This window comes from Drosophila novamexicana, unplaced genomic scaffold, assembly GCF_003285875.2.
Source record: "Drosophila novamexicana strain 15010-1031.04,08,12 unplaced genomic scaffold, DnovRS2.1 tig00000193-arrow-pilon, whole genome shotgun sequence".
Taxonomy (NCBI): Eukaryota; Metazoa; Arthropoda; class Insecta; order Diptera; family Drosophilidae; genus Drosophila; species Drosophila novamexicana.
In genome coordinates this window covers 9115283-9128067 of record NW_020824787.1, presented here as the reverse complement: position 1 = coordinate 9128067, position 12785 = coordinate 9115283, and the positions used below count along the sequence as shown (strand labels likewise).

Genomic DNA, 12785 nt, shown 5'->3' with positions numbered 1-12785 from the left:
TGGCTGGCTTCCTGGCCAAAAGAATACAAGAAAAAATAAAAGATATATATATACAAAAAAAAAAGTGGCAAAAGTAGGTAAATCTTCAATTGAAGCTGCCGCGTGGCAGTTGCATTCTTGGCCAGCCTGCGGGGGCGTAAACATTGCTATTAATATTGATTTAAATGCGCTCACTGGAAGAGCGTGCGAGCGGGGGGGTTGGAGAGGGGTTGGGGGAAGGATAAATACTGTGCCCATTACGCTCGCTGCATGCTGCCGCTCCGCTCTGCTCTCTCTCTCTCTGTCTGTCTCTTTCTACCATTACTCACTGTCAGCGGCCATTCAAAGCCGACGGCACAGCGTTGACTTTTCGCTATTAGCCAAATTGCAAAAATCACGCGCTTAAAGTTCTTCAAGCAAATACAAAATAAAAAAATACAAAAACATGCAACAACAACCAGATAGAAACTGGTGCAACTTTCAGCCAGCCGCAAAGTATGCAACACAAAGCGAAATTCACGGAATGCCACGGAATAATAACTTTTGGCAATAATACAAAAAGCCTGCTGCATGCCAGCGTGTGGGCCGGATGCTTAACGGGGCGTGGCACTGCCTTGTACCAAATCGTTGGGCTGTGAACAAGTATTTTAAATATGCATAGTGCCGAGGTAGCCGGGGCATAGTGCACCCACTCTGGCGGCTAATAGACATGTCAAACGTGTAAGCATCTCGCTATTGCACTCACATATGTTGTCTACTCTTAGGCAAATTGCAAAGGGATGGAGAGGAGTGGGGGGAGGGGGGGGCTGTAAGCACAGCGACTTGAAGCCGCACCGAAATTCAATTAAGTTCACAAATTGATTTCAATAACTTAGACTAAAGACAAAACAAACAAGAGCCAAACAAAAAACAAAACAAACGCTGCGAGTAAACCACAACAGCTGCTGTTAAGAAAGCATCGCCAGCATTTTAATTGAAATGCATTCATATTGCGATAGAGCGAAAACTTGAATGGCAAAATAGTGAAGTCGACCCGAGTGCAGTGCAGTGCAGTGCAGGACGAGATCCAGAGCTACAGCTGACGGAGCAAATTGCTTTGCGCTTATGACACGAACAGACTAAAAGAAAATGTCAAATCGAAAGCATGCCTGAGTTGCTGCTCGATGAGCAGTTACCCTGGAAATAGTGTCCTTCTCATGGCTAACCAATTTGACTAGCTGCTTGAGCACAGCTTCTTTTAGACATTTGAGAAGGTATTTGAAGTATCAGAGCTCAAGTGTGAAATATGCGCGGAAGATTGTTAAACTTGGTGCTCTTTTTCCTATCCATATTCAATTTGAGATTCACGGATTTTCAATCCACCTTCCGCATGAAAAGCAGGTGAAAAACTGTGATATGCAACTCTTTTTATTTTGTATGCTTGCCTTACTTTATTTTAAGGCTTCAACGGATTTCATGGATTTAAATGCTAACTATTTACCATATTTTCATTTCCTACTGATATTTTTTTTAAGATATACCAACTTTTACTTTTCTCTCTCCAATAAGCATTACGTTTTTATTTATTATGTTTATTTAACTTTAGCTCGTACTGTGATCTCGCACGAGATTACATTTTCTTGTTCCTTTTGCGTCTTTTCCGTAAATGTTGCTAAACATAAAAAAAATGCGATGAAATTATTTCCTCTATACTTAATATAATTAGTACTCGAACACTTTTTGTATTCTGCTAATTACCTGTTAATTATTACAATTTCAATTAATTATTTTCTTACCCTTTTATATCTGGTATTTTGCACCTCTTCAGCAGCTGAAAAGGATTATTATTAAGTCATCAAAAATAGGGTATATGTGAGTGTGTTAGGGCAACGTGTAGCATCCCCTGGCATATATGCAAAAGCGAGGCAGAGCAAACGATGATGCCAAGGGAGTGTGTTTGGAGGGATTTGATGATGATGCCGATGATGATGATAATGATGATGATGATGGTCATGGCATTTGCAAAGGGGTGAGCTGTTAAGCGCTTTCCCAGTGCCGGACAACTGGCAGAGTTATTGGCCAGGGGTTGTCAAGGCCAGTTCATAATGTGCAGACGGTGCTTCATTTATCAGCAGGCGAGTTGATTAGCTGCCACCTGTGGCAAAAAAAGAAACCATGTATATCAATGTAAATGGTAGACAGATTCGAGAACAAATATGATATAATTAATGCATGCTAATTGGAAATCGGTACAAAACTCAGCATTAGATGTCAGGCACGTGCTGATTCCGTAGTTTAGCTACAGCAATTGGCCAGTGGGTACGTGTCGGAAGTAGCTGGGAGCTATGTTGAGCCAATGGACAGTGTCTGGGTCATGGAGTGACCTTTGGGTGTAGCTGGTGCTATGGGCTGTGCCCTTTGCCCCTACGAAGCGCGTGGCTTTTCATTTGTCTGCTGCGTTTTTATGACTTGAGCGTTATGTTTGTTTTATGCTTCGGTTTATTATTATTATTTGTGTTTTTTTTCATAGAATTTCCTTTTAATCCGCTTACGTCAGGCGAAATTCAATCAAGAATTTGCAGTGCTTTTTTTTTTCATTTTCCCCACCTCACTTTATGCCATTGTTGTTGTTGGCCTTGGACAAAGCAGCCTGTTTGGGTGGCAAATAAATCAGGAAAGACAGCTTTTAGGCGCTGTATTAAATGTACACAAATATTTAAGCAAATTGGAGCCTGTCCTTTAATTTAATAGCAAATTTATGTCTGCCATTGATCAAATATGCCATGACATTTCATAATTTCTTTTTCCGTCTATTTGCAGCACACACTCATAAAATAAAAGAGAATTTAAATTAATTAAATGCCCAACATTGAAATAAATCCAAGCATAAATCGCAGAGCGCTTAAAACTTGCAATTAATAAAAGAAAAAAAAAAACGTATTCATGTACATGTAATAAAAAGTGCATTAAGCGTTGATAAAAAGTGCGTGCTAATTGAAAAGTTTAAAGAACATTTACTGCATAATTTATATACACATTGGCCAGAAGACACTGTGTCCACAATTTCTTGGCAACATGTTGAGTCAATTCTACACGATACTCACAACTCTGCTCATATTGGAGACGTTGACAACTCTGGCGCTGAGCAGCGATGGCAATGTCGGCAGCGTTGGCGGCTCCACGGTCAACAATGGTGAGTCGAACGATTTTATAATAATTGTATTACATAATTGCATTCTGATAGACAATTTAGCGCCGGATTCCTCATAATATTTCCGGCAGCGCATTGAGTTTAATTATTTATATAATTGTATTACAATTATAACAAGTCAGCATTTGTTATTTAACATGTACATTTTAATCGATGTCAAGCGAGCGAACTAACTTAATTAATGGGCCACAAGACCAAAAAAGTTGACAAACGTTGCAACAAATAAAACTCGATATAGTTGTAGACATGAAATGAACAACAGAATCAAAGCACAAATGCGTCTGGCCCTTATCTGAAATCATGAGAATCGCATAGAAGAGCGAACTTTATAAATACGTGTTTTATAAAGTTTTAATGCAGTGATTAGATCAATACTAATTCATTTGGCTTAGCAAAGTTTCAGTGATTATAATTAGAAGGTTAGAAAGGGAAATTTCTGGTTCAGCAGTCCGCATACATAATATGTCCGTAACTAGCCAAGGGTCTGTTGGCTTCTCTCGTTCATCTATTTAATGTCCCTCAGGTTGTTGCGAAATTACTAGTCGATTATATTTATGGGTCTTTGAGGTTAATTTGAGATTCATTAGTTTCCCTATTGTAGTAATTAAAATTATCAGCTATAACTTTATGTTGATGCTCACTATTAAAACGTAACTAAAGATAAATATACCAATCATAACTCAAATGCCAACTTTTGGCCACTTCTTCAACACGCTCTCCCGCACGCTTGTTAGGCAAACTTAAGTCAACTGCTTGGCCATTGAAAACTTCATTAGACCGGCATCAAATGCTGTAGCTGTTGGTGCTGCTGCTGCTGCTGCTGCTGCCACCTAACAGAATTTGGCCAGAAGCTAAATCAAAATCACACCCGTAAAACTTTCTAGCTAATAAATGGTAGGAAAACTTTCTGGCCGGCTCGTTTGTCATTTGGGCCCGGGCAACGAGCGAAATAATTGTCAATTTGTTTGTAGGCGGGCAGGACAATGCCTGGCGGCAATAAAATTTATTTAAGTGGCCTCATAATTGTTAACAACAAGGCACAAAACAAACAAAAGGCCGCTGCAGCTGAAATGAGCAATTATTAAGCCATGAAAAATGTAAAACACAAAAAATTATATATAAGCAACAAAAACATGAGCCAAGTCAGCAAACATCATAATCAAGTTATTACTTTGGCACATATATAAATATGTATTATGTATATATCTATATATACTGCAGACGCAGTGCCAGTAGACGTGGCCGAGAACTGTAAGGCATGCAAAATGCTCAACAATGAAAATATTAATAACGTTAATGAAATTCTCATTTGCGTGTTGCGGCCGTGTGGAATGGGCACGGCGAGGGGGCTCGGGCAGAAAGAAACCGTCAGAGACAAACAAACAGTGGAGCCTGGCAATAATGCTAATGAGCAAATGTGTTTGTGCCGCGGCGAACAAGAAGGGGCCCGGTTGGTGAGCCGAGCAAAGCCAAGTGATATGCTGGGGTTAACTTAAATCCATGCCAGAGACATACGAAATTTGTATGTGTGCGTGCTTGCATACTTTTGGCCTGACAAGGCAAATGTTTGCGCCGCTAAATAGGCAACAAAAACTGAGTGCATGCGGAATGTGCGGGCGTGCCTGTGGGTGTGCATGTCTGCGAGTGTGTGTGTGTGTGCATGTCTGCGAGTGTGTGTTTGTGTGTGTGCGTGTGTGTGTGTATGTGTGTGTGTGTGTGTGCATGTCTGCGAGTGTGTGTGTGTGTGTGCATGTCTGCGAGTGTGTGTTTGTGTGTGTGTGTGTGTGTGTGTGTGTGTGTGTGTGTTCATTTGCATATGGTCAGCGGCATTTCGATGAGCACAGGAACTTTTTTCTCTAAATTCCTAATGAATTAGTTATGTGATTTTGATGACTTTTAAGTGGTTCCCCTCAAATGTGAGTGCGTGTGTGTGTGTGTTTATGCGTGGGTGTGCAGCTTGATGTGCCTGTAAATGTAAAGTTATCAACTAGAGTTCGATTGCAATTGCTGTAAATGCACTTCACATGCCAATTGGACTTTGGCTTTGACTTTGTGATTGTTCATCATTTATTTGTTAATCATATAAAAAAAAATGATATTTTTATACCCTGAACTCATTAAAAATGGGTATAAGGGTATATTGTATTTGTGCGAAAGCCGAATGTATGTAACAGGCAGAAGAAAGCATCTCTGACCCCATAAAGCATATATATTCTTGATCAGCATCAATAGCCGAGTCGATCTAGCCATGTCCGTCTGTCTGTCCGTCCGTATGTATGAATGCAAGGATCTCAGAACCTATAAGAGCTAGAGACTTGAAATTTTAGATTTAGATGCTCCTAGTTCCCGCGCAGATCGAGTTTGTTTCCGATAATCGATAACTTACTTCGTTTCCAAGCAATCGATAAAAATCGATAAAGATATCCTGTTATTTGTGCAATTATGCAACTTGACATATAGCTTCTAAAATAGAATATATATATATGCATTTGATGTTGGAAGAAGAGGGTTCAGGGTATCCCCTAGTCGGGAGCTCCCGACTAGAACCTCTTATTTGTTCCTTTTCCAAATTTGTTATTTTGGACATATGTGGAACTAAAATTGCTTGTTAAAATTATTAAAGTATATATTTATTTAGGCAAACAGAAACACAAATTAGTCAAGAAACATATTTTAAAGCATTTCTTGCCGGTTGCAAAATAAGTTTATCAAAGCATACAGGCAGCAATTTCTTTTACAAAAGTTCATCATCAGCGTTGTTTGTCAGTGAGCGATTGCTTCATGATTTGTTGAAAATATGTTAAAAACTTTTTACCTACTTTCAATTGGGCTAACAAGATTTGCCATAAATACTTGTTCGTCAAGCCAATTAGCCATGCGACTGAGATGGGAAAGGGGGAGGGGGGGCATTTGCCCAACTTGGGGAGAGCCCATGAAAACGTTTTGATTCAATCTCGCCAAATGTTTGACGCTCGCGTCAGCCCCCATTTAGAGTGTATCCTTCATAACTAGCAGCCATTAAGTGGCAGCCAAACGAGTTAGCCTTGGCAGCCGGTCTCGCGCTGCTGTCTTCTTCTCCTTCTTTCGCACACATGTGCATAACAATTATATAAACAATTACAAAGCAACGACAACAAACAGTAATGACAGCCAAGAGGATGTTGCCAGCGAGCAGCGGGAACAGGAAGCAGGAAAGTCAGTCAGGAAAAAATCAAATTTGTCAACTGTTAAAGTCGTTGTTGTAGTTGTTGTTGCTGTGGCGCTGTAAACACAATAAAAATTACACTTAATTTGGCATTTAAGTGGCGACAACAGCGACAACGACAAGGCTGACTCTCAAATGTTTTCCTTTGTTAGAAAGCCATAAAAAGGCGTTTGGGCGTGGCCAGCCCGCACACACACACACCCCATTTTCCGCCCATGTGTTAAGTGTCATTATGTAATGTGACATTCAAACAAAGAAGCGCGTGTGAAATGTGTTGATGGCTTTGTTGACATGTGAAAAGAAATGAAACTGGAAAAGAGCCCAGAGCAAGAAGTGCCCTCGAAAAAGTCAAGTGGTTATAACTATAACAAGAGCATACAGTGTTCGGGTGGAGGGAGCTGCATTCTGACACTCACGCACACACGCACACACACACAGACAATGTGAGTTATTTCCATAAGCAAAGATCATTTGTCAGCAGCCGGCAAAATGGGGGTGGCAGCGAAATCTGTGCTTTCCATTATGAAAACACTCAACAGCGACAGCTGAACGCGATAAGCAATGCATCCAAATGGTAGGGCACTTTAAAGAAGTGCCCCTCCTGCTGCTCAAGTGCCTGACTGGCCATAAAAATAAAATGCCTTCCGCTACACATCATCGTTTAATGGCTGGGAGGGCGTTGCCTTATCTGCTCTGATTAGCAATTAGCACGTGTCTTTTGGCTGGGCCACAATCCCGGTCGGCCAGCACTAACATTGAATTATTATGCTGAAGGTCAGCCACGTGGCAGCCGCAGTCGCAGACGCAGTCGCCAATGGACAGCCAAGTGCCATCTGGGCAGCGTCGGGCTTGTTGGACATGTCCCGCATGGACCGAGATTAATGATGTGCCCGGCATGCCACAGGCGTTGGGCATTATTAGCGTTGCGCATGTGGCAGAGGCCCATGGGCTGTCTCCGAGTGTCGGCCAGTGTGCAGCCGCATAAATCAAGTAGATTATCAGGTAGCGATAGTCAGAGCCAAGGATTTGCATATGAAATTTAGTTGACAGCCACAAGCAGTTAAGGATTTCGAATTTTTGCGCCCCACTTGCGGCAACACAGACAAATCTCCGTCTGGGACAATGGCAAGATGCTCGTTTTGTGGTACATTTTATCTCTTGGGCGTGTTATCCTGTTATCCTGCTGGCCAATTAGTCTCTAGTTTAATGAGAGAATATTGTGTGTGTCGGTCATTAGGGTTATATGCTGAATAGTGTGAATAGTACGAGATTATTACCGCCTCAGTTGGCTGGGCTCTTTAATTAAGACTATGTACATTTCCCTATGCAGTTATTATGTCTAAAAAGCGACGCTTAAATATATTTAATACATTAAATGTAATACCATTAAAATACACGTTTGTAATTATCTCATATAAACGTCTTTTAATTGCCAACATTATAAAATGCAGTTTAATAATAAAATAAAATAATACATTTTAATTTATATATAAATAAATATCAAATTATTAAGCTTTCTCGTTTATAATTCTAATAAATATTTTTTTAATTTGGAAATTAAAAAATTCATGAAATAAATTTACCTAATTCAAAAAGGCCCGCTCAAGCGAATTAGTGATCGCACTATAACTACTAGGGCGAATAATAATCGAAACAAACAAACCGATGATCGTGCTCAAAAGAACAGAGCAACAAAAAATTCAAACTGAAGCGCGCGAATGGAACGAACAAATGAACCGATAACCGATAATTATTCGTTAGGTTCGTTCTATTGAGCGAACTAATTATGATTCGGTTCAACTTGATTGAACATATGTTTGTAAATAGCCCGCGCGTGTGTAATTGCCTTGCAAATTTTGGCGCGGTTAGTTAAGAATGTGCGGGAAGTTTATTATGTGCGAAAATTAAAATAAAAACAATATGGAAACAAAAACAACTATGCAGGCAACCAAGCGAGTGCTTTCACCCAGCAAGGTTGAAAACGTGCCGGGATCCTGCAAGCGCTTCAAAAACCAGAATGTTCTGAGCGTCGTCCAGCCGGCGTTGCCAACTGAGCAGGAGAACTATGACTTTTTGCTGGACGACGACAACGATTTCGATGTGAGTGCACTAGATGCTGCAATAACCGCAAAGAAGATTGACCTGAGCTGCTGGCAGCGCTGTGTGGTGCGCGATGTGGAGCGTATGCCCAAAACGCATGATCTTTTATTGCACTTGCGCAGCGAAGGGGATGAGACTGCGAACGGAGCAACCGCTGTTTGCCATCTGCAGGCTCCTTGGAACCAGACGCCTGTGCAGCCAGGAGATTTGCTGTCACTCAAGGCGCATTGGCAGCCCGCGTTGGGTGCCTATGTGGTTAACAAGGAGCACGGCTTCTGTGTGATACACCCGGATCTGCTAATATCGAGCACTTCTGTGACGGGCTCGCTTTTCTGCCGTCGCAAAGCGGTGCTGCAGGATCGTTTTCGTGGAGTCGATGCAGCCAACGCCGTGGTAAGTTCCACACCTTTGAGCAGTCGGATTATTTAATGTCAAAAGCACTTCTAGATGATCATTGGCACTCTGGTGCACGAGTTGCTGCAGACGGTATTGTCAAAACGGCTGCGGGCCAAGACACAAGTAACGGATGCACTGCAGGAAATGCTGCACAGCGCTTCACTCGCCCAGCTGCTCTACGCCGGCCAACTAAGTCGTGCCGAGATCGAGCTGCAACTGTATAAATTTGTGGAACCAATTGTCGCCTTCGTTGAGCAGTATGTGGAGGGCAAAACGCCGTCAGTGCAGCCGCCGGAAATGTATATGGGCCGGATTGAGGAAATACACGATATTGAGGAAAATCTGTGGGTGCCGCAGTTGGGGCTTAAAGGCAAGGTCGATGTGTCGGTGCGCGTGCGCAACAAGAAGCTGCCGATTCCATTAGAGCTGAAAACTGGACGCGCTAGTTTTTCTATGGAACACAAAGGCCAGCTGCTGCTCTATCAGCTGATGCATTCGGCTCTAGGCCAGGAGACGCGCAGCGGCTTGCTGCTGTATCTGCGCGAGGGCATAGTGCGTGAGGTGCCCGAAGGTCGCAACGAGCAACGTGATCTCGTGCTGCTGCGAAACGATCTGGCGCATTATCTAACACGTGAAGCCCAGCTGCCAGCGGCAAAGCAATCCATATCGTTGAGCGAACAGCCTGGTAAGCTGTTGCAGCCTTTTGAGCTGCCCGAGCCCATTTCACATCACAGTGCCTGCGGCAACTGCGCCTATGCAACGATATGCTGCACCTTTGCCAGCACGGATGCTCAGCTGCAGTTGAGCGAATCGCATCCGCTGCGGCGCCTAATGCCTCAAGTCCTAGAGCACCTTGGCCAATCGGACTATGAGTATGTGCTGCATTGGTGTGGCCTGTTGGCTCTAGAGGAGCATCAAGCACGTCAATCGCATCAGCTTCGTACCCTTTGGACTGAAACACCTGCCAAACGGCAGCAGCAGGGACGCGCAATCCAGCACCTGCAGCTGCCCAAGGATCATCAGATACACCTAGTGGATGGACGCTATGAACAGAAGCTAGTGCTGTCAGCGCAGGCGGATAAGGAACTCAATTTAACCCTCTGCGGCGTAAGTTTAGAACTGAGTAAAATTAAATCATAATTTTATCCTGTAAATTTCATTTTCCAGTTTGAGCTGGGCGAGTATGTTATCGTCAGTAGCAGCTCGCGCCTGGCTATCGCCGCCGGATACATAACGGCACTGGAGACGCGCAGCTTATGTGTACAATTGGAGCGTGATCTTGGCAAGCGTTATGCGCTAGAGAGCTTCATTGTAGACAAGCACGAATCTCAGAGCTTTGCCAGCTTCAATTACACCAATCTGGCGCAGCTCCTAGCGCCCAGCGAACGTGCCGCTCAGCTCCGCTCCATTGTGGTGGCCCAAACGCCGCCAAAGCAGCACAAGATGCTGCCTCGCGTCATTGGCAGCAAAGGCGGGCCCATACTGCGTCCATTGAACAAGGTGCAGCAGACGGCCGCCCTGCGTGCCCTTACCACCAATACACATTTGTTGATCAAGGGCCTGCCTGGTACGGGCAAAACCGAGACACTGGTGGCCATTGTCCGTCTGCTTCATTTGATGGAGCGCAGTGTGTTAATCGCAGCCCAAACGCACTCTGCCGTAGACAATCTGCTGCTGCGTCTCCTGCCATATAATCTGCCTCTGTTGCGACTGGGCAATAGCGCTAGAGTTCATTCGCAATTGCACGACATCAGCGAGGCACATTTGACGGCGGCTTGCGAAGCTGTTGAACAGTTGACGGAAACCCTGCAGAAACCAAGCATTGTGGGCGTCACTTGCCTTGGCGCCGGCCACGCACTGTTCCAGCAGCGCCAGTTTGACTATTGCATTGTGGATGAGGCCACACAGGTGCTGCAGCCCACGGTTCTGCGTGCGTTGAGCCACTGCAGCCGTTTCATACTTGTTGGTGACCCGGAACAGCTGCCACCCATAGTGCGGAACCGTGAGGCGCGTTTGCGCGGCGCTGATGAGACGCTATTCCAGCGTCTGGATTGTGAGGCAGCCACGGCGGTGCTGACACTGCAGTATCGTATGAATCGTACCATTACACGCCTGGCCAATCAGTTGACCTATGGCCAGGCGCTGCAGTGTGCCAATGACAGTGTCGAAAACGCTAAGCTGCAGCTGGAGCCACCAACGGAAGCCTGCCTTTGGGTACATCGTACGCTGCAAACCCACTTGGAACAGTCAGTGTTTCTGTTGGACACATCCGATTGCGCACAACGCTGTCAGGATTATGCAGAATGCTCCACACAGCTGGGCACTACCTCTGCTACCATCGAGCAGCACTATGGAGAAGCCGAGGAGCAAAAAACGCAACCATCCGAAACGCAGCCTGGTCGCTCTCGGCGTGCGCCCAAGTATAGCAACTATTGCGAGGCGGCCATTGTGTTGCATTTGCTGCGTCAGCTGCTGAAAGCGGATTACGATGAATCACGCATTGGCGTCATTGCGCCGTATCGCGCTCAGGTCGAGCTTCTGCGCAAGTTGGGCGAGCACATGACCGGTGTCGAGTTCAATACGGTGGATCAGTATCAGGGCCGCGATAAAAACCTCATTATTTATAGTTGTACAAAAACAGGCGGCACAGCTGCCGAACTGTCTATGGAACGGTCACGTGAGGCTGAAATCCTAGAGGATCAGCGTCGTTTGACCGTTGCTATAACGCGTGCCAAACACAAATTAATTTTGCTCGGGGATGTCAATTGCTTGGAACGCTATACGCCTTTTAAGTCCCTTTTCAATCACATTCCCGAACGCTGTCGTCTGCACTTGACCGATGGCCGCATGGGATTCAGCTGGCAGAAGCTGCTCCACGAGTTGGAAAAGCCCAAAGTTGGCACGTAAGTGAAAGTATTTATTTATTTGAATTATTCATGGGTTAGAAATTTTAATGTTGTAATCAATTCATCGTAAATGTTACCAGTGCAACAAAAGCCCTTATTCAAAAGGACTCGGTTGGGATATATTCTGTACTTGTCTGAATTAATTAAAATACTTCTGTATGTATTACGAAGATCTGATTCTTAGCACCATCAAGAATTTTAAAATTGAGTTAAGATGTTGAGAATCACATAGATGACCGATTTGTACATAAGCAAAATCGTATCAACATCGCATCATTATATCATAAAGCTGTCATAGTCGGATCGTGTATAAACAACCTTTTGTTTATAAGATATCTTGACGGAATTCGGCATTTATCTAATTAACTAAGCGCCTTAGATTTGAGTAAACATTAGATCTCGTATGTTTGGTTCTTGTCTGAAGAACTTTATTGTTTATCAAATATCTGTACCAAAACTCGGCATTTATTTTTTTAACTATGCTCTCCACATATAAACAAAATCTTTTTAATATCGAACCCCTATATCATGAAGCTGCTTTGGGGATGTTAGTATGCAAATTAAGTTCTTGTATCAACAACAATCTTTTGGTTCATAAAAATAGCTTTGCCGAACTCGGCATGTAGGAGTTTCACTATATTCCTTCCCTATAAGCAAAATCTTATTAACACTGTAACCTACATTTGGCTTTGCTTTTGTTAAAAACTGTTATCTTACTATCCAAAAGTGTCTTTATTTCAGTTAATTTTATATACTTTACACCAGCTGCAGCCAATGTTGCTTACGCATAGCTTCCTAATGCTCTCTCTCTCACTATCTCGCACTCTGTCTCTCACCTTGTTCAATTTTATACTTTTCAATTACACGCCCGCGGAGGTTGCGACCGATCAGCACAGCAGACGCGCACAGACTAAATCGTCCCACTAGGCTCGAGTCTACGCTAAGCTAGCACTCACACTAATACATTCACACGTAACTAAAGTAACTCTCACTCTCCCAACGTGAACAC

At 43.6% G+C, this 12785-nt stretch overlaps 2 protein-coding genes across 2 annotated transcripts in view; both read left to right on the top strand.

The window, feature by feature from the left end:
• The first annotated feature begins 2832 nt into the window (after positions 1-2832).
• Positions 2833-12785, top strand: part of LOC115759127 (neurotrimin) — a 60913-nt gene continuing 50960 nt past the window's right edge. The window contains exon 1 of the mRNA XM_030699971.1: positions 2833-3151. Within this exon, the coding sequence (XP_030555831.1) occupies positions 3034-3151 (118 nt within the window). The 5' untranslated portion in view covers positions 2833-3033. The remainder of the gene's footprint in view (positions 3152-12785) is intronic.
• LOC115759214 (DNA replication ATP-dependent helicase/nuclease DNA2) lies at positions 8254-11777 on the top strand. Its single transcript, XM_030700106.1, has 3 exons — positions 8254-8867; positions 8922-9977; positions 10038-11777. The coding sequence occupies exons 1-3, from the start codon at positions 8295-8297 to the stop codon at positions 11775-11777; spliced, it is 3369 nt and encodes a 1122-aa protein (XP_030555966.1). The 5' UTR covers positions 8254-8294.